This window comes from Pempheris klunzingeri, chromosome 13 (genome assembly GCF_042242105.1).
Source record: "Pempheris klunzingeri isolate RE-2024b chromosome 13, fPemKlu1.hap1, whole genome shotgun sequence".
NCBI lineage: Eukaryota > Metazoa > Chordata > Actinopteri > Acropomatiformes > Pempheridae > Pempheris > Pempheris klunzingeri.
The window spans coordinates 5,117,213-5,145,078 of record NC_092024.1 but is presented as its reverse complement, the minus strand read 5'-3'; the positions used below and the strand labels follow the sequence as shown (position 1 = coordinate 5,145,078).

At 44.6% G+C, this 27,866-nt stretch overlaps 1 protein-coding gene across 1 annotated transcript; it reads left to right on the top strand.

Annotated features, from left to right (window-relative positions):
- Positions 1-1,694: 1,694 nt before the first annotated feature.
- vrk1 (VRK serine/threonine kinase 1) lies at positions 1,695-18,027 on the top strand. Its single transcript, XM_070842350.1, is given in 14 exon segments — positions 1,695-1,764; positions 2,249-2,408; positions 2,672-2,727; positions 4,349-4,418; positions 5,028-5,115; positions 7,079-7,187; positions 8,752-8,844; positions 9,436-9,568; positions 10,164-10,284; positions 10,470-10,528; positions 11,131-11,300; positions 16,998-17,091; positions 17,709-17,770; positions 17,772-18,027. Coding segments are annotated over 13 exon segments (1,305 nt in total). The 5' UTR covers positions 1,695-1,764; the 3' UTR covers positions 17,862-18,027.
- The last annotated feature ends 9,839 nt before the right edge of the window (positions 18,028-27,866 follow it).

Sequence of the window (27,866 nt, the reverse complement as noted above, 5' to 3'; positions counted from 1 at the left end):
ATAGAAAACAACAGTAGAAAATGAGCAATAGTAAATAAATATATGTTGTAATGATAAATAAATATTTACACTCTGGACATAAATGTACAAGTATGGACAGGAATATGAAATGAATGGAATGAGGTGCCCTTCATTGCCACAAACTAATTACTGAATAGTGTACAGAGGGAAAACGGGGGCCCACAGCTCATGCTTGCCCCCTTTGTGTGTAAATCCAGTGTGTTAACCCAAACCCTAATGTGTTTGGGTGTCATGTTAATAGATTCACGATTCAAGATTCAAAGCGTTTATTATCATGTGTACAGTGCAGAAACGGGTTTCCCTGTACAATGAAAATCTTACTTTGCCATCCACACTGAATGCCAAAGAGTAAAAAAAGAAGAGGATAAAAAATAAAATATAAATATAAACTACTATTGCTATATAAACTGCTATTGCTAACATATGAATATATTTACAAAATGTGCAACTTAACATGAACTTAACATGAATAATTGCCCAAGCATAAGCAGCTATGTCACTTTTAACAAATATTAGCGCAGCAAACCGTAGGATACGAACACAAATGCTTTTTTGAAGTTTTGACGATTGTTTGAACCAAAACTGGCAAGTAGAGAAAGAGGCCGGGGTTCTCTCAGTGAGTGAACAGGCCGCAGGGCAGTAGGTGAAAATGGCTAAAAGAATAAATCCACTCATCCATCCATTGTCTTCCACCTATCCGGGGTCGGTTGCGGTGGCAACAGGTCAAGCAGGGCACTCAGACTTACTGCTCCCAAGCGACACCTTTCAGCTCCTCCTGGGGGCGGGCCAGATGATCCCTCCAGCGAGTTCTGGGTCTGCCCCGGGGTCTCAACTGGCTCCTTTCGATGCTCTAATCCGAGACCCTCCTGGATGTCCGAGCTCCTCTGCCTCTAAGGCTGATGCTCCATTTTATTCCTGATTCGTGAACAAGAGATACTTGGATTTCTTCGCTTGGGGCAGCAACTCTCTCCCAACCTGGAGGGGCCAATCCACCGTTTTCCGGCAGAGAACCATGACTCAGAGTGGCCTCAGACTCAGAGGTGCTGACTCTCATCCTAACCGCTTCAAACCGCCCAAGCGCATACTGGAATAAATCCATTGATACATAAAGTGGTAATGGTAAATGCTCTATACTGCCTTTCTAGTCATTCCAACCACTCAGAGTGCTTTTACACTACAATCATTCACACATCATTCATGACGGAGGAATCTAAGGAGACAATGCTTTCACACACCACACGATGCTTCAGGTTCAGTGCCCAAGGACACCTCGGCCTGCAGACTTGGAGGAGTAGATTGAACAACCTATCTTCCCATTGTTGAACGACCCCCCCGCTACCTCTGAGCCCCACAGCTGCACCAAAATACCCCCTGAATAAACCTAAATAATAATAAAGCCTGTGCATAAACTTGTTGAAGAGGACTCTGTGCAAACTTTCAGGATGCTTCATCTCAGACTCATCACACACACACACACACACACACACACACACACACACACACAAACAAATCCCATTTTAACCTCAGTATATAGTTATGTAACCACCGCGTGTAATTATGAGGAGAAAAAGCCCCCCCCCACTCAATGGACACTTCACGGACGTACGTCTCTGTCGTCATTTACGCTGCCAAATGGACCAATGGCGCAACAAAGTGTCGTGACGCCACTTCCTGGTCGGTAGTTTTGCGCGAAGTTTGGTCCTACAGCTTAACCTACAGTTAGCAGTGAAGAGCGAAGCCAAGGTGTGTATCTCATACTTTAATACAAAAAAAAAAAAAAGTGGAAGCGGCTGTTTTTACTGTTCAGGAGCTTTTCTTATTAAACGTCCTCACGTACGTTAGGAGCTAACGTGAGATGTCGATGCTAACGAGTCAGCGCGGTTAGCATGACAGCTAACGGCTAACCAACATTTAACGGTAATAGAAAACGTCCCGTTACCAGGCCCGTTTGTCGACCTACTCTGTCCGGAAACGCCTTGTGTTTCAAAGTGTCCCCCCCCACCACCACTCACACAAACGTCGGCTAAATTAGTGTGTGCTAAAGCTATGTTTTCAAGCGGCTAGCGGCCGAACTGAGGATGTGGTTGGCATTAGCTAACTTGGCCAGGAGATAAAAGAAGATGACAGCTACGTAGGTGAAACCTCCCTTCGGTCATTTATGAGCCGGGTGATGTGAGGAGCCGTTGGTGTGGTCACAGAGTACAGCTTAGCTCTCACTGCGTTTCAGATGCCTCCTAAAGCCAAAGCGGCAGGGAAAGGCAGAGCTCCAGCTAAAAGGAAGCTGGCGGAGGACTTCCCACCCGGAGAGGTCCTGACAGACACCGGGAAGAGGGCCTGGAAGCTGGGGGCTCCTGTCGGCCAGGGGGGCTTTGGTCTCCTATATCTGGGTAAGAATAAAGTGGGAGGCTGATGACCTGATCTAAAAGACATCTGTAGAAGATTTGTCTTCAGACTTAGTTTTTCTCTGATTAAACTAAGGCACCAACATGTGTAATGCTTCTCTATTTCGTGTATTTGAATGCAGCTTAATTCTGTGCCAGATGTCATCTGCAGAGTTGGACATTTCCAGCAGCCTGTCAAGTGTAGCAGCAGTAGTGTAATAGAAAAGGAAAACTACTGTGGTGAAATAATGTCTTGTCTTGTTCTCCAGCTGATGAGAATTCTGCAAAACCCGTGACTGTGGATGCTCCCTACGTCATCAAAGTGGTAAGACTCAACAACCTCCTTGCTGACGTGCTTGTGCCTTCATGTGCTTCGTACGCGCACCTCCCTGTATAGCAATATACTACCTGCTAGACACGGTAAAATCGGTAAGATCAAGTGCGCCGTTTGAGTGGAATGAGCTAAGACCAGTCTGAGGAGTCAGGAGCGTTGGACTTAGTTAAAGCAGTTTGGCAGGTTCATCCGCTGTAATCAAAACTCATCAGAGTGGAATCTGACGGTGAACTCTCAACAGAGCAAACAAGTCAGAAGAGGTGTTTTAAGGTGGTGAATTAATCATATCTGCTGACTAAAATGTCCAAATCATGTGAAAGAAGTTTTATGCAGAAATATTATATATGCAGAAGTATCCATGAGCCTGCAGGACCTGAAGTTTGATTAGGACATCCCGAGGTAAATCGCTGTCAAAAGCAGAAACTGAAGCAAAGCTGTCTGGCTGTTCACCCACTCACACAGTGTGCTCTCTCCTTATTTTTAGTCCTACATGCAATAGCCAGACAGTTCAGTTTCTTTTCTTTGGTTAGTTTAGTTTAAATTGGAAACACAGATTCCTGACAAGTTACTTAATTTCACCTCATTCTTGGCCTGAACTAGTGCACTTCACAAATTTTAATTCTGTTTTAGAGCAGAAGTTCTATTACTTTGCTGGCATAGCCAGCTTTGTCAAAAGTTAAACATTATCAATCAATCTTTATTTCTATAGCGCCAATTCACAACAGCGTTATCTCAAGACGCTTTCCATAAAGAGCAGGTCTAGACCAAACTCTTTAATTAGAGAGAGACCCAACGATTCAGGAATTCAACATTAAGGATTCAAGAATCCCCACATGAGCAGCATCACATATTATATTGGCAGCACAGTTTGCTCTGTGAAAGGATGCCACAACAACAGGGGGAAGAGAAGAGTTTTTAAATCAAGAACATTGTCCTCTGACCTGCTCACAATTCTGTGGAGCCTCCTACGATTTGCATAGTTTTCCCATATTACACTGCTCCTCCACACCCTGCTCTGGCTACCAGTGGTGGCTCCAATCAGATTCAAGTCACTGGTACTTGCCTACTGTGCTGCAAATGGCTCAGGCCCATCCTATATTCAGGACCCGGTCAAACCATAAGCCCCCGCCCATCACTTTGCCCAGCTACTGCCAAACGGCTTGCTACTCCCTCATTACAGCGGCCGCCAGCAACCCACCACTGTTTGCTGTCTTGGATCCACAAAGAGCTTCCCACTGACGACAGGACAGCACAAAGTCTGCAGACTGCCCCTTGGTCTAATGCCTTCATCCTTTTTGATGGGATTGATGTACTTGTGGGATTCTTGCAGGTTTCGCTTTGTATCCACATGATTGAATGCACGTATTGTAAGTTGCTTTGCATGAAAGTGTCAGTTGAATAAATGCATTGTAAAGGGGCTGCACACTCCTGGTAGATTACAGTTTACCTCCTGATCGTTGAGCCACTGATGTTTCCAGAGAAAACTAAACTGTAATGTCCTTCAAAAAACCTTCAAACTCATGGACGTATCAGTCCCACTGGACCTTTTGAACTGTGCAGTGCTATTTGTGGTTTAAGCGCCCATTAACTGTACTTGTTATTTTGTCCATAGGAGCCCAGTGACAATGGACCCCTGTTCTCTGAGCTCAAGTTCTACATGAGAGCTGCTAAGCCTGATCTCAGTAAGCCACCTTACCATTCTTTATTAAAACACAAACACCTAGAAGTATGTCACAAAGCCAAAGTTAGCCTTGTGATCACAACACAATGTAGTCTCTCACCACCAGGGCAAACAAATAAAAGAAAGCCAACTTTCTTAATTAAAAAAGACAATCTCTTGTAGCTGAGACATGGAGGGGCCCTGCAGAGGAAGGGAAGCTTTTGGTGGCAGCGCTATTGGCCCCCAGGCCACAGCTTTGCATTTTATATAATAACAATCCAAATGTCAATCTCCCCTGACAATTAACTGTTATATTACTAAGGAACCAGAGGCTCATATTTTATTCATGCTGGAATCTCACGTTGTTGGTAAATATTTGTCCCAGCAGCAGATTAGCTTGCAGCCATGCTGCCCCCCCCACCCCTCACGGAATTATACTCTTATTACTTTGAGCATCATAGCCATCACCCACTTACACCAGCACCAGTTAGCAGTGTGTTTACAGGAAGCTGTAGCAATCTGCCTGCCTTTGATTAACATAGTACACATCTCATAGATACGTAGACACGTAGCCTGAGGACATTTTGGCCTGAAAAAATAGACATGTCTGTTTTTTTCTCTTGTGCTGCAGTTCAGAGCTGGATGAAATCTCACAAGCTGAAAAATCTGGGGGTTCCCAGGTACTGGGGCTCAGGTCTGCATGAGAGAGGAGGGAAACGGTAAGGTCAAGTTTTATTCCTCTCAGGTAAACAAGACTTACACCATGCTACTGTTTAAATACTAGCAGTGTTTCCCCTACCATTACATTAGGGGGGTGCCCCGCCCCCCCTTGAAGGTCAAGTTCATTTTATTTTCTATATAGCGCCAGATCCCAACAGAAGTCATTTAAGGTCACCTTTCCTACAGAACAGCTCTATACCTTGTTCTTTTATTAAACAAACTAAATACCCTTGTTATTTATCTTATTTACACGACGGCACGTCATTTCTATCTCTACATGGTTGCACGTTTACAATTCTTTGTTCTCTGTATCAGAGGAGTTTGCACACACACACACAGGTGAGCACACTCCCACCAGCGGACAGAGCGTCGGAAAATATGTCGCGTCAACCACCTGAAAAGCAGACAAAAATATCTGTGTTTTTGAAACCAGGGTGGTGAAGATGGCAACACTCACTCTCCTGCGAGTAGCAGCCGGAGTAGCTCTCCTGCCTAGACCTGCCTAAACCTAGGGGAAACACTGACTAGGATTCATTTAAGCAATCAAACAAGTACATAATGCTTGCAGCATAAAAACAGAGGAAAAGTACATATTCTCATGTACAGATAAATGTTAAGCGTCAGGTGTCGGTGGAGTTCAAATCCACGATCATGGACATGGACTTGATTGTGATCTTGAATTTACAGAGAAACTAATAAAGAAAAAAACCCTGGTTGCTGCCTAATCAGGCACACACATAATGGAAAGAGCTCTGCCAAAAATGTGTGCGTTAGCCCAGATGTTAAACACCAGCTGATTGTGTGCATTTGGCTCCAACAGTGAGCCAATCCACATTGGTGCCTGTGTTAAAAAGGCCAACTTTACAGCAGCAAAGAATATGTTTACAGCCTGGCACAAAAAATGGTTTTGGTCTGTTGAGCAAAGTTTTCCGTTCATGATAACTGTACAGGCAGTGATTTTTTTTAAATTTAGTTAAGGCTTAAATGTGTGCATAATGAAGTGTGTGGCCGCTCTAAGTGGCAGATGGATGCTGTGACGGAGGCTTGGTGGCTGGTGGCCAGCGGTCTGATAGGCTTCACCTAGCGACTTCTCGAGAGCCAGACAGTGAGGGAAAGGTGAGAAGAATAACGTTACTGTAAATGATTCCCATGCATGCTGGTCAGCGGCTCTCCTGCCCACAGCGCCGGGTCTCTCTCTCTCTCCTCTGCGCTGTGAGCAGACAAGCAGGAAGTGTGGAGCTGCAGGGCAGGCAGCTCCCCTCCTCCTTTGTCTGTCTGTAATCTGTTCGTCTTCTGGCACAGTTCCACTGGCGCTTTAACGGGGCTAACTTTGAGCTGCTAAGTCTACAGTTAGATCACATTAGAATGAATACGTTTTGATTTCACAGCGCTGTTGGTGTTAGCCGAGGGGCTATAGCCTGCTGCTGTGTCATTAGCTCAGACTGTAACGTTGCCTAGCCTGGCACTTTAACCCAACCTCCATCTCCTCTACAGTCTGCAGCGGAGTCATGGAGTCTGTCTGACTGCGATGTTGTAAAATGCTTCAGTTTCTGTCTGTCATTCAGTCTACTTTTTGTTTTTTTACAGCACTGTCCACAAAATTGAGAACATTTCACAGATTACCAACAAATAAAACCCACATTCCACATCTAGCAACCACACAGAGCCAGTTGGCTCACCATGGAGAGCAGCACACAGGCTGCACAGCAGCTCGAGCCGCCTGCTGAGCTTCACTTTGGGCTTTTCAGAAACCTGTGGGTCACTGAGACTACATCCATGTTTTTATACAGCCTATGGTGCAGACATTGCCAAATGTTAGAAATTTTCAAGTGAATATTTTTTTTCTGTAGCATGAGCATGGGTCTACTGCTTGTTTTGGAGATGACAACACAGTTATACCAACAATGCTGAGCTTGTGTGACACTTCAGAGTCACAAAAGAAGTAATCTTTGTATCTTCCAGGTATAGGTTCATGGTTATTGATAGGCTTGGCACAGACCTGCAGAAGAAGTTTGAAGAATGTGGAAGGAGGTTCCCCAGAAAACTGGTCCTGCAGCTCGGTCTTCGACTGGTTGGTTATGTCATGATCAAATGGTCTCAATTCTTATGGGGGTGGGGGGGGTGAAGGTCAGACAGCTGGGGGTATCCTTTTAGGCTACTTTTTCAGTAGCCTTTCTAACTAGTCGAACTAGAGCCAGAGGAGCTAGCATTAGGACTGCAGCCTGACAGATACAGTGCCTCGCAAAAGTATTCATACCCCTTGAATTTTCCATAATTTGTCACGTTACAAGCACAAAGTTAAATGTATTTTATTGGGATTTCATGTGATAGAGCAACACAAAGTAGCGCATAATTGTGAAGTGGAAGGAAAATGATTTGTGGTGTTTTACAAATAAAAATGTGAAATGTGTGGTGTGCACACGTGTTCAGCCCCCATGAGTCAATACTTTGCCGAACCACCTTTCACTGCAATTACAGCAGCAAGTCTTTTGGGGTATGTCTCTACCAGCTTTGCACATCTAGAGACTGCAAGTTTTGCCCATTCTTCTTTGCCAAAAAGCTCCAGTTCAGTCAGATTGGATGGAGAGCGTCTGTGAACAGCAATTTTCAAGTCTTGCCACAGATTCTCAAAAGGATTTAGGTCTGGACTTTGACTGGGCCATTCTAACACCTGAATATGCTTTGACCTAAACCATTCCAATGTAGCTCTGGCTGTATGTTTAGGGTCGTTGTCCTGCTGGAAGGGGAACCTCCGCCCCAGTGTCAAGTCTTTTGCAGCATGATGCTGTTTGTTCACTAATGTTCTCTAACAAACCTCTGGGGCCTTCACAGATCAGCTGGATTTATACTGAGATTGAAGTACACACAGGTGGACTCTATTTACTAATTAGGCAGGTGGCTGCACTGGATTTTATTTAGGGGTATCAGAGGTTAAGGGGGCTGAACACATATGCACGCCACACTTTTCACATTTTTATTTGTGAAAAATCTTGAACACCACGTATCATTTTCCTTCCATTTCACAATTATGCGCTACTTTGTGTCACATGAAATCCCAATAAAATACATTTAAGTTTGTGCTTGTGACGTGACAAATTGTGAAGTTCAAGGGGTATGAATACTTTTGCAAGGCACTGTAAATGGGCTAGACGATATACAGACCGATATTAGGGTATCGCAATATAGCAGCATATGTATCAGCAGTAAGAAACGGAGCTCTCTGTTAGACAAACCAATGGAGACTGGCAGTTGACAATGTAGAGTCTCCCTTTCAGTATGCATCTTGGTAGCTATGCTTTAGAAAATTAAGAGATCCTTTTGAAACCTGTTTATGCTAATATTATTTGGATGAATTTTAGCTCTGAATAGAAATGTAACTGCCTGAAGAAATTATTAGAGCTACTTCAGCCCGTTCACAAACCCCTGCGGTGATGCTGCCGTGTGGGCGCAGGAAGACGCAGAATTGGGTGGCCTTTCACCATGTAGGGAACGTGACCAAACTGTAGACATAATTCACACCTGGCTGAGATCTGACCACCGTGCCCCCCTCAGGCGAGATCTGGCAGTTGCACTCTGCTTACAATGCGTTCAGTGTGGATTTTCTCCTGCACTGACACTGTTTTGTCCTTGTTTAGCTGGACATTCTGGAATACATCCATGATCATGAGTATGTGCATGCTGACATTAAGGCATCCAACCTCATGCTGAGCCACACTGATCCCAACCAGGTCAGTAGAAGCTACAGCATCACAGGTTTATTTTGGGGAACAGAAAAGGAAATGTGCCTCAACAACCAGCGCTGAATTTCCTGATGTTGGGAAAGTAAGATGCTGCTCTGACACCAGCACTGCTCCTTGAAAGCAGGGAGATGATTGTACTTTTTGATCATAACACCCTTGTGCTGCTTCATTAGATTCAATTAAGCATTTAGCGTGTGTGTGAGTGTGAAACGAGAAGATTAGATGTCAGCAGCCAAGAGCTTTTTTTCCAGCAAACAAGGCAGGGGCAAATATTTAATTTGAAGATTAATAATGTATCATTGGTGGTGTTATGAAAGAGCTAGTTATAAATGACAATTTAAAAATCGGCCCCTCGGGATTTTAATATTAGGTGAGGTTGTGTTGTTTTTCAGTAGCAATGCTCTTTTGATGTTTTCCCCTGGAGTTACTGGGGTGTAGGTTTGCTTTTATTACTGACTCTTTCTTTATCAAAGCCGTATGTCAGTGGAATTACAACTACATTTCCAAATCAGTTCTTGTTCTTGTTCTGTGTGTGTGTGTCTTTGTGCATGTCTGAATGGGTGTGTTTGTGAATTGTAGGTTTACCTAGTAGACTATGGGCTGGCATATAGGTACGCACCAGGCGGTGTCCTAAAAGAGTACAAAGAAGACCCCAAGAGGTGCCACGACGGTACAATCGAGTTCACCAGCATCGACGCCCACAAAGGCACATGTAGGTACCATTTTGTGGTGTGGGGAACCATTTTTAAAAGACAGCGATTTTATTGTTTTTCTGGCGGTCAAGCTAACCGTGCAACACAAATAGAATAGACTGACAGGTGGGATTTGTGCCTAAACATTACCTCTGCTATTATTTAATTTGGGATACTTTTGCCAAGCATCTTTGGTTATAATTCCTCATCTTTTTGGGGAGACTGAGATGAGATGATCAGTAATACTCTTTAATTGGATTAAAATCAGGATGAAAGGTTGTGCATGGATCAAATTCACAAGCTATAATCTGTTGATACATGCATTTGTGAACTACCTAGCTAAACCTGTTTACCCCTGCTTCCAGTCTTAGCTAGGCAAGCCATGTCCTGACCTCAGCTTCATACTTATCAAACAGACATGAAGGTGATATTAATCTTTTCATCTCACTCTAAGCACATACGTGTATTTTACAACATGTGGAACATGTCCTCAAATGGATTTGTTGTAGGCTTGAGCGATGTTATATAAGTTACGTTGTGTTCACAGCTGGATAACTGTATTGCTGTTAATACCAGGAAGTAAAAGAAGCTGCTGATGTGGTTGTTTGCCTCCAGCTGCGTGCAGGCGTAGCGACCTGGAGACCCTATACTACTGCATGATTCAGTGGCTGTGTGGACGCCTACCCTGGGAGGACAAGCTGCAGGACCCCCTCTACGTCAGAGACTCCAAAATCAGGTGGGACTAGCACGCCTGCACCTGACTACTGACTCTCTCGGAGTTCTGTCAGTGGATGCTTCAGGTTGCCGGCTACATCCACTTAACTGTCAGAGAAAGCAAGTTTGCAGTTTCCTCTGAAGTAGAGTCGAGGTGTATTATTAAACTGACAAGTTTCAAATGTGCTACTTGTTTCTCAATTATAGGAGTCAAGAAAACATCTCTGAGTTTATGACCAAGTGTTTCTCCCTTCAAGACAAGCCAGGTAACACACACACACACACACACACACACACACACACACACACACACACACACACACACACACACACACACACACACACACACACACACACACACACACACACACACACACACACACACACACACAGGTGGCGGTGTTGTAACAGCTGAGTATAGATTTTTGATGGCTAATTATTACAATACATAATAGTATTGCAAGTACTATTATTACCCTTGACCCTCCAATTCCTCCAGCTGCTTCATGACTCAGTAGTACAGAAATACATGAAGCATCCAGGTGGATGTGTGTCTTTGTCATTTCCATCTAGCTGACAGCTCACCAGGCAACAGGGTTAAACCAGACCATGAGCATTATTCAGAAAAGATTAAAGCACCCAGAGCCCAAAGCCACTCACTCACTCACTCCTGATAAATGGTATCTTATGGTTATTTTTGTATTTTTTGTCTCATTCTTTTAAATGTGATCTGTTTGTCTGAGACTCAAGTGACAGAAACTTTAACATTGAAATATTTTCTTTTCATTTCTATTCATCTACATCACATTATTGTGGCACAGGCATAGAGGCATGTGGTATGTCATGGTGTCACGCTGTTGTGTTGCAGATGAGATCCAGAGGTTAATGGAGGAGGTTAAGTCTCTGGGATACCACGACAAACCTGCATACGAGAAGTTACGCTCCATCCTGCAGGCTGGACTGAAGGCCATCCAAGCTAAAGATGACGGCAAGCTGGACTTCAGTGCTGTCAATGGAGTACTATCCCCTCCTGCCAAGGTCAGCGCGCACATGCACACGCACACACACACACACACACACACACACACACACACACACACACACACACACACACACACACACACACACACACACACACACACACACTGGAACAAACAAAAACTACAAACCCTCTCATTTGGTCACACCAGCTCATGATTTTGTCACACTTGTTTATTGGTACAGTGTGGTATTAATCAGTGAGTTTGCATGCTGATGAATAGTTGTCTTAATTTTTAGTCTACTCTTAAATGTAGAGAGGGTGTCTGCCCCCCCCGAACCCAAACTGGAAGGAGATTCCACAGGAGAGGAGCCTTATAGCTGAAAGCTCTGGCTCCATGACTACTTTAGAGGACTTTAGGAACCACCAGTAGGCCTGCAGTCTGGGAGCACAGTGCTCTAGTGGGGTAGTACGGTACTATGAGTTCTTTAAGATATGATGGAGCCTGACCCATAAGAACCTTGTAGGTGAGGAGGAGGATTTTAAACTCTTTTCTAGATTTTACTGGAAGCCAATGAAGAGAAGCCAGTACAGGAGAAATATGGTCTCTTCTCTTAGTTCTTGGACCTGGACCAGCTGGAGAGTCTTTAAGGACTTATTGGGGCAGCAATAAGGAGTTGCAGTAGTCCAAACTGGAAGTGACAAATGTGTGGACTAATTTTTCTGCATCATTCATAGACAGGATGGGCCTGATTTTAACAATATTACATAGATGGAAAAAGGCAGTTCTGGAAATCTGTTTTATGTGGGAGTTAAAGGACAAATCCTGATCAAAGTTCCCAGATTCCTCAGTTCCTTCAGTTTTGTCTGAGTTTAGCAGCAGAAAATTGCTGCTCATCCAGGACTTTATGTCCTTAAGGCAGACTTGGAGTTTAGGCAACTGATTGGATTCATCTGGCTTTATTGACAAGTATAATTGGGTATCATCTGCACAACAGTGGAAATTAATGTGTTTCCTGATATTACCCAGAGGAAGCATATATAAGGTAAATAATATCGGTCCAAACACCGAACCTTGTGGAACTCCATGTCTAACTTTAGGAGGACTCATTGTTAACATGTCCAAACTGAAATCGATCCGATAAACCAGCTTAATGTGGTTCCTTTTATGCCAATAAAGTGTTCCAGTCTCTTTATTAGGATGTGATGGTCAATGGTATCAAAAGCAGCGCTCAGATCTAACAAGACCAGTACAGAGAGAAGTCCTCTGTCTGATGCCATTAGGAGGTCGTTTGTAACCTTCACCAGTGCTGTCTCTGTGCTGTGGTTTGCTCTAAAACCTGACTGAAAATCCTCAAATAGACTATTAGAATTTAGAAAATTGCACAGCTGGTTGGCTGCTACTTTCTCCAGGATCTTGGAGAGAAAGGGAAGGTTGGATAAAGGTCTATAGTTGGCTAATACACCTGAATCAAGAGTAGGCTTTTTCAGAAGAGGTTTAATTACTGCTACTTTAAAGGACTGTGGTACGTAGCCTGTTAATAAAGACTGATTGATCACATCCAGTAAGGACGTGTTAATTAAGGGCAGGACTTCCTTAAGTAGCGCAGTAGGAATGGGGTCTAGGAGACCAGCTGACAGTTTGGATGAGGAAACCATTGAAGCCAATTCAGGAAGATCAATTGGAGAAAAGCAGTCCAAATGCATATCAGGCCCAACAGCTATTTCCATGGTTCCTAAATTTGAGGTTGAATCAGACCCTGTTGCGGGCTGGAGGTGATGAATTTTGTCTCCAATAGTTAGAATTTTATCATTAAAGAAACTCAGGAAGTTGTTGCTACTGAGCTCTAAAGGATCACAAGGATCAGTGGAGTTCTGGCTCTTTGTCAGCCTGGCTAACGTGCTGAACAGAAATCTAGGGCTGTTTTTATTTTCTTCTATCAGTGAGGAGTAATAGGCAGCTTTGGCATTACAGAGGGCCTTTCTATAGGTTTTCAGACTGTCTTGCCGGAATAAGCGGGATTCTTCTAATTTGGTGGCACGCCATGTCCTTTAAGTTTTCGCTAATATTGTTTAAGTTCGCAAGTCTGGGACTTAAACCAAGGAGCATGTCTCTTCTTTAATTATCTTCTTTTTTAGAGGGGCGATGGAGTCTAGTGTCATTCACAGGGAAGCTGAAGCACTATTGACCAGATAATCAATTTGGGAGGGGCCAAGATTCGCATGAGGGTCTTCTATTGTATGAAGACATGGCACTGGCTTAAATACTGAAGGAATCACTTCCTTAAATTTGGCAACAGCACTATCAGACAGGCATCTAGTGAGGACATTTTTGTCATATGGTTCATAGTCCAGTAACAAGAAATCAAAAGTTATCAGGTAACTGGTCAGTTTCTACACCTTATGCTAGAAGAAGGTCGAGGCTGTGGTTAAAGCAGTGAGTGGGTTCATTTACACCGTACTCTTACTGTATACTTCCACTCCACCACATCTCAGAGTAAATATTGTGCTTTTTACTCCAACTACGTTAATCTGACATCTGTAGTTTTTACAGATTCACATTAATAATACAAAATATAATCAATAAATAATTTTCATTATTATATCAATAAGGTGTTATCGCAAGGGGAAGTTTGCGAGTTGGAGCATCAAAGTTCCAAGCACATCAATGCATCAGTAATTCTAATCCAACAATATCATTTATGTTATTCTGAAATTAAATAAAATGCTGCATATCTTTACTTTGAGTGTATTTAGTTCTGCTTCTAATCCAGCGTTTGCCACTGTGGTTGAAAGCGGTGTTTTTTTTCATCTTGAGTGGCTCATCCGTTCTCTCCTGCTGCACCTCCATCATCAAGTGGAGCCTTTAGTCGTTGCGGAGCGCTTCATCTTTGGAACACAGTAACAACTGAGCAGATTGTTAAATTCCAGCGGCTCATGCAACCACGTGAAATTTTAACTTACACTCTCACAAGAAATGGTTGTATAGAATATAACCATAGAATTGGTTGCAGTCTGGAGCCCTATAAGGAGGCTTTAATCAATTTGTTCAAGTGCTTCATGTAATCAAGTGAAGCCAAAGCGGAAGAGTGTTAGACTGAGATTCTTTCAAATGGCCAACAGAGGGCGACTGTGCTGGTAGCATAAAGACGTCTGGTTGTATGGAAGACTACGGGAAAATGACTCTACATCTCACTTGATTTATTAGCTCAGTGAACATTTTCCTAATGACTTTATGGTCTCAGGCGCTAGTTTACAGTCTTCGTCAAAACAGCAGGACGTTCATTTAGTAAATTATGGACCCATTAAGAGGAGAATAGATGCTAAAGCAGGGTATGGTTTAGGGCAGGACTGTGGCTAATCAATCAGAAGTGGTCTTCATGGTACGAAAGACACTTCTGGTTCCAAAAAGCCAAGATGGTGATGCCATCTTGGGATGATGACGGCCATAGAGCTGAACCCAAGCCTTCAAAACGGCAGGTCACAAACCAATGGGGGACATCACAGTGGCTACATCCTCTTCTTTTATACAGTCTATGGTGACGATGTGTACATTATCAGCTGAACCTGCAGCTCCTCTTGGCTTTACTGAGCTACATGTGACTTGTTTGGCTGTCTAATGCCCAACTTTACTATTCTGGTTCCCTCTCGCCACTCTCAAAGTCGTTTCCAGAAGCAGCAGGCAGCTGTTTGTGTTGTCAGTGAAAAAGAGCCGAGAAGCCTACTGTTCTCTACCCGCTCCACAGCAAACATCAGACAGACACAGTTGGCGACTAGCTGGTGAACACAGTGGAGCATTTAGCAGTTGAAGAGTTTTTCAGGGGTGGGGGGGGGGGGGACCAAACCAAAGCTAAAAGGAGACTGACTTTGGACCTCAGGTGGGGTTTTTTTGTAAGAAACATGACTCTAAATGAATGATTAAGTTACTTGGTGCCTGTTAGGTGTGTAAATGGGCAGTTGTCACCTACATGTTTACAGTATCAACGTTACAAGGGGTTAATATGTAATATTTTGTTTTTACAGCTTGTTGCGTTCCCCCCAAGTGTTAAAAAAAAAAATCAAGGAATTCAGGTTCAAGCTGAATTCCTTCAAGTTCATGTATGTATGCAGCTCTGGCACTACCCATAATTCCAGTCTTTCTAATAAGATTATGCAAGCTATGGAAACAATAATTGCCACTTTCTTTGAGGTTTGTACATAGACTGAGATCATAAACAACTCTGATGGGAGTTGATGATGATCATAAAGGCCATCAGCAGTAAGAGTTGATTTTTAATAACTAGGATACCCCAAGTCCACTCAGGTCAACTCCTAAAGTATTTTTTGCTAAAACATGGAGCTCATCTGGACTGCACTTGGCTAAACGGGGACATTGAATAGTACTTGGGCTGTCACTGATGTTTCAGAGGTACAAACAAAGACAGATTTACAAAAGCCATGCATCTCCTTGTGACCAGATATAAAATGATGACCTTGCAAAAGGGTATACATGTAATGTATGTATGGTATGCATGCATGGCATGGCATGGGAAAGAACAATACTAAAGCTGTCACTGAGACCTGTTGGACTGTAACTTGACAACAGTTAACAAAACGTTTTGCAGTTTTTGATCTATTCTAACAATGATTTGATGTACAACACATTCAAGTGAAAATTTCCATTACGTTTTTTACCTCCCTGTTTGCCTCTTCATCTCTTTCCTGCTCTCTGTCTGACTGTACATATGGCAGATGCCACCGGGGATATGGTGTTGCCAGCCAAAAGGTTACCGGGCCCCAGCGCTGGTTATTGTATGTAATTATAGCGCTAATCTGTTCACCTCAGCGGGCACCGCATGGTGATCATGAGGTAGCAATTGTCAAAATGGAGGCAAAAATTGGAAGGCTGGAAGGGGGGGGTGGGGGGTGGGGGGGGGGGGGGATGAAGCTGAGAGTGCAGCTTCATTATAGAGGCCTGGGAAGGAGGAGGACGGATGGAGTTGATTGCCTTCATTAAGTGCACAACTCTCTCAGAGGCCACCTTTTCTTCCTCTTTCCCCAGCTCCCCCCCCCCAGTCACCTTGGTATCTGCAGAGAGGACAGAGATAATAAAGCCAGAGTTTCTGGAAAGCTCTAGCATTGATTCTAAGAAACCTTCGTCTTTGTTGACCCCACCATTTAAATGCACAGGAGACATGAGGGCCAGAGTGATTCTGTTTGGTGCTCTGTGGTCGAAACACACAATGGGACGTTTTACTGGATTCATGTCTGAGAGGTCTGGCTGGCTGGCTGGAGAGATGGCACAGTGATAATTACATTTGCTCTGGGGGCTTTGACATGTCATGTCGCCTCATTGCCAAGTCAAGGCCTCATCTCTTCATCCCTCTCACTGTGGGATTATGATGAAGACCTTGAGAGCTTTGACAACCTCTGCTTCTTTATTTAAGCTAGAAACAACAAAGTCTGCATTTGAAGACATTTACATTTGAATAGGACTGTTGTATGTTGCACGAGGGTCCCTTTTTTTTGCAGTTTGGATAACTTTCAGACTGATGTCCATCAAGACATTTCCTGCCAAGTCTCAGAAATGGAGATTGAAAACAAAATGTTGTCATTCTGTCAGATGCCTTTGTGTGTTCTGAACAATAGGTGTGACAAACATGACTCTCAGCTGGGTAGTAAATTCTTCTACATACATACACACATACATACATCCATACTGTATGTTCACCCACCCTCTGGTGGTGATGAGCCTTTTCCTCGTTTTCTCCTTCCAGAAGACCACCAAGAGACGGAAAGCAACAGATGAAGCAGAAGAGAGCGAGACTGAAGGAAGTTCCATCAAGAAAAGGAGAGTCACAAAGAAAAAGGGTAGGTATTTTTTGTCTCTGATCACATATCGATCAGGTCATTTTGTCCATTTACAAAATCCATTTAATTTATTTACTGTCCTTTTCCCCTACAGGAGTTATTATGAAAATATGTAGCCCATGCCATAGTTAATTTGTCTCCATTGTTGTTTAAGGTACATTGAGCAGAGTTATCTGTCATGATTGGTCGATTCAGGTGTGATTTCACAACAGGATCAAACAGTACGATACGTCTGCGTTGACCAGAGCAGCCTTAAGAACGATGTCACACTGTCACATTACAGTGGCCTAGGTTCAAGCGGGAGCCTTTGTTCCATTTCTTCCCTCTTCCTTTTCCTTTATTTTATGTCTGCCTTTAAAGTTGACACCATCAATTCAAGATAAAAATGCCCCAAACTAAAAGATTGTTGGACACTTGTCAGACCAACCATTACGCCCTGGCAGGACCTACAAACAGTAGTAGTTACAAACCAAAGGTGTCTGGCACCAATGGGGATACAGCACCCCATAAAGTATGTTCAGACCGACAGACGTCAGAGACATAAACAATAGCAGTGTCAAATAAAATGATGTATAAGAAAGCAGTGTCTTTTAAGCATGATCAATATTCCCCTGCAGAAGTGAACGGAGTGAAGAAAAGCCCTAAAAAGCCTCAGAAACCGAGGAAGGCGCCCAGCACTGGAAAACGGGTTGTCCCCAAACCCAGACCGGTGTAGATGGGGCACCCAGACATCACCCGGACTTGACCGAAACCAGAAAGCCAGCTCCTAAGCAGCCACCTGTCTGCACTCCTCCCTCCATCCTCTGCTTCTTCAAAGAAGGTCCCTTTTTAAGTTTTCTATGGTGGTTTCTATGTGTTACTCACTGGTAGATGTTGAAGCCTGATTTGGTTTGTGTGAAGCCAGATCCACTGTAATAAAGAAGAAATGAAGTTGTCCATCTTTTGTTTTTAATTAAAGGGTTCACGGTCGGGGAGGTTTTGAGTCAAGTTTTGACTCCCTTTTATTCACAGTGTTACCATGACACCAGTGTTGGGGGGTCAGTTATCCAGGGTTTATTGTTAATATTTTGTCACTTGCCCAAGTGGGCAAGTAGGTCAGAAATGTACTTCCCCCCAAGTCAGTTTTCACTTCACCTGGAGACAACATGCTTTACCTATTACACCTATAAAAACAGAACAAGTGCAAGTGATAAGTCTGACAGCACATCAGTTTATGGAGGGTGGAAACCAGCATTAGGGTGCATGACTGCCAACTACTGTGTAAGCCAGAGTGATCTACCCCCCCCCCCCCCCCCCCCCCCCCCAAACAAACAAAATACATTGAAAACATAAGAAACCAAGCGATGTTTCACTTGGAGTTGGGCCATGGATTTTAGCAGTGACCCTGAATTCCAGGTTTAGGACTATGTTTGAAAATGAAAATACCCCAAAAACCACCGCTGCTTCTCTGAGCTCCCATCATTCATAGTAAGACGAGAGTTCTCTGCGGACACTGTTACAATAGCAACATGGCAGCATGCTCCAATAAAAGAGACATTTGACATTTGAGCCGAGCGGTGCTCGTGCTCATGTTGGAGCAGACAGATGATCACATGCTCTGAATAGACACCGTCGAATCCAAATCAGTTCCCTTCATTCGGCTCTTTGTCCTCCGTCTCTGTCCGACTGCTGAGATGTTGTCATACTGTCGTATTTTGACGTTTCAAATTGTTGTGAGACTTGTCAAATCATCATCAGAGTTCTGTTTCTGTCTCCGTGGACAGGAGAACATTTCACAGATGAGAAGCTGCTGACAGGCTGTCCATTTTCCCTCCATCCACTCTCGACCTCAAGCTTATGGACTGTCCCTGATGGGACCCCCCCACCTCTCTCATTAACTCCCAACAGGCTCCACTCTTCTTCCTCCCTATGGAGAAAGACATCTCCACTAATATCAGTGTTGTGAGGGCCCTCGGGGGGGGGCCTATGGCGACTGGAGGCTTTCCATCGATTGTTTCAGCCTCTTCAGGAGTAAAGAGCCCCCCTGCCTGGGTTTCCTCTCCACCTCCCAAACCCCCCCCCTCCCAGACACTGACCTTGGGGGCGCCACAGCCGCGGTCCCGCAGTAGGGGGCAGTAGTACATAATGATAGCAAATGGCTGTAGGTGGGTGAGGGGGTAGGGGTGTGGTTTGGTGAGAGGGACAGCACTTAAACACAACACTACCATCTTTTCTGTTTGCAGAGGGAGGTGCACATTTTCCTTTTTCATTTAGCTTGGATGTGTCCTCCAGTGGCCGGCCTGGCAGGCAGTTGTGTTTGCTGTAGTCGGCCTCCGAACGGCGAGCCGGCGGAGCGTGAAAGCCTCGCAGCAGTGGCCTAACCACCACTCTCATGATACGGATCCCATGCACCAATAACTCGATAACAGTTTCCCCGGCCGGTGGGTTTCCTGTGTTTGTGACAATTGTCAGTATTTTGGCGGGGTGAGCGGGGAGGGGAGCCAAAGTGTTCAAACTCAAATGTGAGGTGCAGCTAAGGTGGGTTTCAGGGTCCAAAAGATCAGACGGAAGGAAAAGTAGACTCAAAATGTTTTCCATCCCATACTTCGATCAGTCAGTCTTTATTTATACAGCACCAATCCCCAACTGTGTTTTCACACAGCAACTATTGTACTGATCAATATGGTCAGAGTGGAAAACATGACAGTAGTTAAGATCTGAATAATAGCAGCACTAATATCAGTAAAAAGTGGCAGCAGCAGATGAAGCCAGAGAACCAGGACCAGGATCCACAGGAACCAGAGAACCAGGACCAGGATCCACGGGAACCAGAGAACCACAGCAGGAGAACCAGGACCAGGAACCAGAGAACCACAGCAGGAGAACCAGGACCAGGATCCACAGGAACCTCAGGGGTGAAAGGCTCTGGGTAAGATACCAAGATACTTGCAGATAGCAAGATTTTGAAGTTGTGGACTTGAATGTCGAGCTAACACTGAACACGTGCAGACATCAGGCTGACACACGTGAACTCTTCATTTCTCTAACAATGGACAGCTGACAGTTTCAAACAATCCAACAGCAGCCAATCACTTTGCAAAGACAGGAAAGGTGTGTTCGTTAGTAGTTTCCAGGTTTTCCTTTTTCCTAAGAAAATAAAATGATTTGTCATTTTAACCCCTTGTAGACTGTTGTCACGAATTCGCCTCAAACCTCTTCTGGTCTTGATGCAGCTGAGGTGGCCTCTGTATCCCACTGATGCTGGTTGATGCATATTTTATGTATATATTATATATACACACACATAGATGCATATATACATATGCAGCGGATATAAAAAGTCTACACACCCCTGTTAAAGTACCAGGTTTTTGTGATGTAAAAAATGAGACCAAGATAAATCATTTCAGAACTTTTTCCACCTGTGACCTATAACCTGTACAACTCAATTGAAAAACAAACTGAAATCTTTTAGGGGGGGGGGGGTAAAAATAAAAACCTAAAATAATGTGATTGCATAAGTGTGCACACCCTTAAACTAATACTTTGTTGAAGCACCTTTTGATTTTATTCCAGCACTCAGTCTTTTTGCGCAGGAGTCTATCAGCACGGCATCAGTACATCTTGACTTGGCAATATTTGCCCACTCTTCTTTGCAAAAACGCTCCAAACCTGTCAGATTAGTTGAAGGTTGAAGGTGAAGCTGTTCTTTTGTTGATTTGGATGCGTGCTTTGGGTCGTTGTCTGAAGGTTTTGTGCCAACACTGACTGGTGTTTGGAACTGTTCATAATTCCCTCCACCTTGACTAAGGCCCCAGTTCCAGCTGAAGAACAACAGCCCTCCACCATGCTTCACTGTGGGTGTGGTGTTCTTTTGGTGATGTGCAGTGTTGTTTTTGTACCAAACATACTTTTTGGAATTATGGCCAAAAAGTTCAACCTTGGTTTCATCACACCAGAACACATTTCCCCACATGCTTTTGGGAGACTTCAAATGTGTTTTTACTAAATGTAGCCGGGCTTGGATGTTTTTCTCCGTAAGAAAAGGCTTCATGTCTTGCCACCCTACCCTGGAGGGACGGCCAGTTCTTGGTAATGTCACTGTTGCGCCATATTTTCTCCACTTGGTGATGACTGTCTTCACTGTGTTCCACGGTATATCTAATGCCTTGGAAAGTCTTTTGTACCCTTCTCCTGACTGATTCCTTTTAACAGTGAGATCCCTCTGATACTTTGGAAGCTCTTTGGAGGCTTTTGCTGTAAGATGCGACTAAGAAAATGTCAAAAAGCCTACAAGAACAGCTGAACTTTATTTGGCAATTTGTCAATCAGAGGCACTTTAAATGATGGCAGGTGTGTACTGACTCCTATTTAACATGATTCTGAATGTGATTGGTATATATTATATTACACTATTATTATATTATACTATTCGATGCCATGCTATATTCAGATTAACAATCTCCACTTAATTTAGCATCTGCTTGAATGCAAAAACACAAATTTAAAACAATTTATTTTTTCATATAATTGTAAGTAAAGTCAGGCAGTAAGAGGTTAAGGACTGAAAGGTTTGTTCATTATGTTTAAGGGTGCAGTGGCCTGCTAAGCTGGACAAACCGGAGGCCTGGAAACTGTGTGGAACAATTTAGGAACCCTATCATTAGAAAAGGTGGTGGCGTTTGAAGAGAAGCAGCCGCTGCAGCGTTTGAAGCTTTTGCCTTTTGCCATGTAAGCTTTGAGGTATCCAGAACATCTGTAGGGGTGTGTGACGCCTCACAGCCAAGCAGCCGTCAAACTGCTATGCTCTTTTCTTTCTGTTTTACTCTGTGGTTGTGTCTGAGCATGTGTACGGGATGTACAGAGAATCATGTCCACAAGCTTCCATTCCTGTAGCTGCTGTACTTCCCATTGAGGCTTTAGGTCACACACTGCGTATAAAGTTGGATGCTGTGTCTCCACCGAGCCTCCAAGAAGTGTGATAGTGGCCAAACAGTGTGATTACAACAATGGCGTCTGTCACGTGGGCCCAAAAAGACTTTTTTCCACAGACTTACAGTGTGAAGGAGACGCCTATAAATCAGCAGTTATCGGTCCGATAACATTTGGGACGTCTAGAAGAGCCGCACAATTAAATCATTTTGTTCCCATTCATTCTAGCGGAGGGCTAACAGGAGTCAGTCAGCCGGCTCGGTAGACCTGAGATGCGGAAAATCAGCCAGACACCAACTTCAGCAGCCTCGGGGGAATTTATTTGGTACAACACAGCTTCACAAAGCGCTTCAATACCGATAACAGTTCCAACGTTCTGCGGTATCGGACCTTTACCTATTTTTCCCCGACAAGATCCGGGTGCTTTCATACCTGGGAAGTCAAACTTTTTGACTTCACGCACCACTGGAGCAACTTTCATAGGAATGAACGGAGCCTCCAACAGTGCATCCACTTCTCTTCATACATCCATGGTCCCCACAGACCGTCAGTCATCATGTCACATCCCCGTTTTATAGCATCAAATAACGAATTAAGTTAACTTATGAGGAACACTAATCCAGGTGTTTTGGCTTCACTTTTGGGGAGCCGTCGTGTCGTCCGTCTTTCTATACAGTCTGTGCAGAATAAAAGCTAAAGAAGCAGATATGTTTCCCAGGAAATGGTGGAGACCAAAAACAGAGAGAACTGGACTCATCAGGTGGACACAACCAAACTAATGCTGCTGCTGCACCAAGTCTGCAGTATGTCCAAATCTGTTTGCTCACATGTTCGCAATAAGAACTCAATACGAGTGCAATTTTCAGCTTGTGCTGCCCCCATGTTTTTGGTTTTAGATGAAAAGAGTAACAGATTGTTCAAAAACAAAAGGGATATGCTGTGAATAATTCACTACATTATGCCATTTATTGACATTTTGAAGAAAGAATGCACCTCTGGCTTTTTAGTGCCTGTTACTTTTGACACAGAGCATTAGCTATAAAAAAAAAAAAGAAGTCATTTTTCCTTTTATTGTGTTTTAATCTAAATCACATGGCCTTCTTTGTCTCGTGGTTGTGAGTAATACGCTGTGTCAGTGGCCTCCCGTGTCTTCCCCTGACGTTCCCTGGCTCTTCAATTGTCACAGCTCAGACAGTAAATCTGCATTTCACCCTCCGCCCTCACCTAAAAAAAAGTCAAATAGAAACTTTGTCTCTCACCCACCTTCCGCTCCAAAAAAAAAAAGTACAATAAAAACTCTCCAGCAGTTGCAATCATCCACACCCACCTCCTCCTGAAACTCCTGGGTGAGAAGATGCAATGGAAATTTCACTCTGTTTGTGCTGTAATTTAGCTCTCCCCTCCCTCTCCCAATTTTGTCAAAAAAAAAAAACAGACCTCCTCTCCCAAAAGACAAAAACACACACAAATATGCACAGCGACTCCAGGTGTGGGGGAGAGTGTGGGTGAAGTTACGGTACATTTGCCATTCTAGTTGTGTGTAAATATTAGAAAGCAGCAGGCTCCTGGCGTGAAGAGAAGCCAGCCAAAGCGCCGGCACTAAGACAGGCGTCCTTATCGGTATTGTGTTCAGACTCCGGCGTTCTCCTGCTGTTTGTAATCTGCAGCCGCCGCTGTGAGCAAAACTGGACAGGCATTTATTGTCCCAGCAGGAGGACGCTTGACAAGAGAATGTTAAACACTCCGCTACCTGCAATTTTCAAAAGGCGATAGCAGAGATGATAAAATGTACACACACACGTTTAATTTCATTTTTTTCTTTCTTCTGTAGGGGAGAAGCAGCAAAGAAATGGGGAACTTGGGGGGATCAGAGTCAGCGGTGCGGCGGTAGTTGATTCTCCTCGTTGGAAGTGTGGTGTGTCGGCGAGTGACTGTGTGAGTTCGCTGAGGAAGAGCTCGACGAGTGTGAACAGCTCTTCCAAGAGGACAAGAGCACCAGAGCGGGCCGGCCGCAGGCCAGATGGGAGCTTTCATTGGGTTTGTTCCTGGCAGCGCTGTTGACTGGACTCAGCGGCCATCAAGAGGACATGTTTAACACACACACACACACACTAATATGTACGCTAGTGCAGCCCGAGGAATTAGATGGTGCACAGGACATTATTACCTCTGGGGTTCTTGTAGCTTTAATATTGCTGTTGCTAAGATTTGCAACAGGTCTGTCTAAAGGAAGACATCAGGCACTGAACCCTGTCCGAGAGCAGCACTGCTTTCACAGTGTGATGCCGTTGTTAATAGAAAATGGTTAAAAGAAAAAACAAACCAGCGCCGCGCTTGGGTTCATATATCAAATTAAACTAGATAAATGCATAATTAACCACAACCCACAAAAACGTCCCGGGAACATACAGCATGAAATATTCCAAAGAGTTTCACTGCCTCCGTGCACAGCTCACCACGCTGTCACCTGCATTTCACATTCATTTACAACCTGATGTGTGTGAAGGAGGAAGCTGACTTCTCTATGTGTGTGTGTGTGTGTATGTGTGTGTGTGTGTGTGTGTGTTAAAAACTCCAGACCAACGTGTTTCAGCTGGTGCTCTCATCAGGCTCATCCCTGACGCAGGCTGTAGTGGAAGTGTTCTTCCACTGTCTTTTCCACTATGACACATTAGATTTTTTCAAAGTGTGTTTTTGATAATTCAGTGTTTGATTATTGCATTTGGATACAGCACAGCCACTATAACCACGCCACACCCTGCTGAGTGAGGAGTATTAAAGTCTCTTTTGTTCATTTCTCTTAATGTTTAGGTGGCAGGGGGGGTCTGACCATGGAGCGATGAATGCCGTGCAGACTGTGAAGCCCTTTGAGGTGGGTTTGGGGCTCTGTGGATAAAACTGATTTGTACTGACTTGTATTGCACAACTTTTGTTCTGATGATGATTTAGAAATGAGCAAAGCAAAAGCTGTTTTTATTTTATGTCTGTTGCACCAGTTCACTAAATCAACCAAAGGTAACACATGCCAGCATTCTGCCCCTTGTCAGGATGAACCAGCTCGACTCACTGCTGCAAGTTCTCACTTGTCACTTCATTTTCTCACCTTTGGGCCGAAGGTTGGACGACTGAAGCTGAAGCCGTGTGTAGGAGTCATCACAGGCATGATGTTGAACCTTCTTTGTTAAAGACCACAGTCAGATCACTGGGATCTTTGGCAGACGTAGACACAAACTCATGCCGTTGAACAACACTAAACTGAATTCACAGCGCCGACCTTTGAGGGAACTGAAAGTCAAATCGGCTTTTACGCAACAATCCTCTGGCGAAGTTTAAAGTGCTCTGTGGAACAGGAGTGGTCAGGCCAGCGGGCCTAGCTCACCTCAACATGCCAGGAAAGAAGCCAGCGTGGGGCTGGGTCAGCTGGTGATCCCGATGAGTGGCTCCACTGTTATTGTCAGACATTGTGTTAGGTGACCAAAATCCCATAAAATAAGTTAGCGTAAAGGTAGACTGTAGTTTCAGAAAGCAGAATCAGAGGTAGTTAAGAGGGTAGACAAAGGCTACTCCCCCGTTGTCACACCCATCACCCGTCTCACACCCAACAGACCTTGGTGGGACCCGGACCAAAGCCTGGGCAGTGTTGGGCAGTCCGATCGCTGTCTGCTGCGTGTCAGCGTGTTCGTCGGGAATCGTGTGGCAGCAGAGACATGCCTCTTCTCCGGGTTAGCTGTGTGAGCGATGGCTCTTAAATTGGGTCACAGCGACTAATGGATGCCATGCTGGGAGTGCTGTTAAGAGGAAATAAACCTACGTGGACATATTTATGAAGTCATTTGCACCTCAGGCCACCTCAGGAGGCTAATCAGGGGAGCTTGAAGATGGCACTGCCTGTGTGCTTAGTGAGTTACACTGTATGAGTTATTACAGTGGTTCAACACATTGTTGTGGGGTTTTTACTAAAATGCCACATTTGTTCGACCGGGCCTCTGCTTTTCATTCCTTCAACCGCCCGCTTGAAAAGGTTGGCATTGGGATATTTGTGCATATCCAAAAAAAAAAGCTGCTGATACAAGTCTTTGGAAATGTTTTAAATTAGGTGTGTGTCTCCTCCTGATCAGAAATGTGGGATTTTCTTTTGGGCAGCAACTAGTGGTTTGTCCACAGTGCAGAGAGCTACCTGCAAACAGGCACCCCCACACGTCTTAATTGGAGAATCCTACATTTGTAGTAAGGCCAAATTCAGAAAACCCTAACAGAATATGTTGTTTACCAAACCTGTGTCAAATTCAGAGTATTATCATATCCAGAACATCCATCCATCCATTATCTATACCGCTTAACCGTCAGGGTCGTGGGGGGAGCTGGAGCCAATCCCAGCTGACTTGGGGCGAGAGACGGGGTACACCTTGGACTGGTCGCCAGCCAACCACAGGGCCGACACACAGAGACAGACAAACACTCACACCTACGGGCAGTTTAGAGTCACCAACTAACCTGACCTGCATGTTTCTGGGCTGTGGGAACCCACGCAGACATATCCAGAACAACAGTGGAATATTAATATGCAAACATGAACGTAGGTGTCGTCTTTTTAGCCTGCTAGAGGAGCTGTGTGAGTTATCGTCTCTGGAAACTCAAAGCCAACACTGGCCCCTTGTTGCAGTGGGATATCCCGACGCACTGAGCACTGCGCCTCCTTCTGGCTAGACTTGAGGTGTTCAAAAAGATTTCTGGAAAGTTAAAGTGTGTTTGGAAAGCTAGAATCCGATTGACCAGAAGACAAAAGAGGAAAGGTAATGTCTCACTTATCTACCCCCATCTCCTTTATGTTCCTCACACTCTCCACTTCACACTTCACACATCGCACACGCCTCTCATAGCTGACACAACAACACATCAGACCCACAGACAGTATGTGTGTCATGAGGGAGGGGCTCAGCTCCTGGGGGAGCCCGTTTTTGTTCCCCTGGATGTCTGGAAGTGGCGACAGGGTCCAGCCGGTAGACTGGCCCCAGGCGGCGCTCCCTCTGACCGGGCTGGGGCAGGGGTGGCTGGGAGGATGGTTGCTCCTGATGGGGGTGGAGGAGCTTGTCAGTGGTCCGTGGGGAAGTAGTGCTCATTCAGCGAACACTGAAGGCCAATGGGGAGCCCCGGGCGGTGTCCCTCACCGGGGGCCACAGAACAATGTTGTGGTGAGACTCTCTGGGTTCAGCAACATCAGAGCTGCGGTCAGCTGGAGAACGGATCCTCCAACTGAGCCGCTCTCTGATGGGCTTGGGTTTATTCTTCCTGTCGTTTGAAACAGTATTGATGAATCTAGCAGTTGGAGCTCTCCTCTATAGTTTATGGGGTCGCTGCTGTTCTTGTCAAGGGGGAGTGCTTTGACTAATTATGTTGAAAACGTTGGTAACGCAAGCCAGATTTTCCAACCAGGCTCGCTTCTTGATCGGTCCATCTAAAAGACTTTAAACAACCATGAGCCTGAAAACGGCCTCATTATAGTCCAATTAAGCCGAATGAACAGCACACTCGTGCCTTTAGAAAGTTTGTGATCGTGTGAGTGCTCAGAATTTGGGATAAACTGTGAGCACTCAAGGGAACTGTGGGAACAGCGGGAGAGCGAGGCGGAGCAGAGAAAAGCTACTCCTGTGCTCCATCTTAAACGTGTCCCGACACTGTCCTAATGGGGGCCGTGCAGTCATAGAATAGGGTGCGTTAACATTACCTGTCAAACCAAAGCCTCCTGAAGCAGCCTCGGTTCTTCTGTACACACAGTGAGCCAGCTTAGCTTAGTTACTGCTGCGTGAGGCCGCCCCATCCTCTCATCACACGCCTGCTCTTCAACATGATCTTTGTTTAAACCG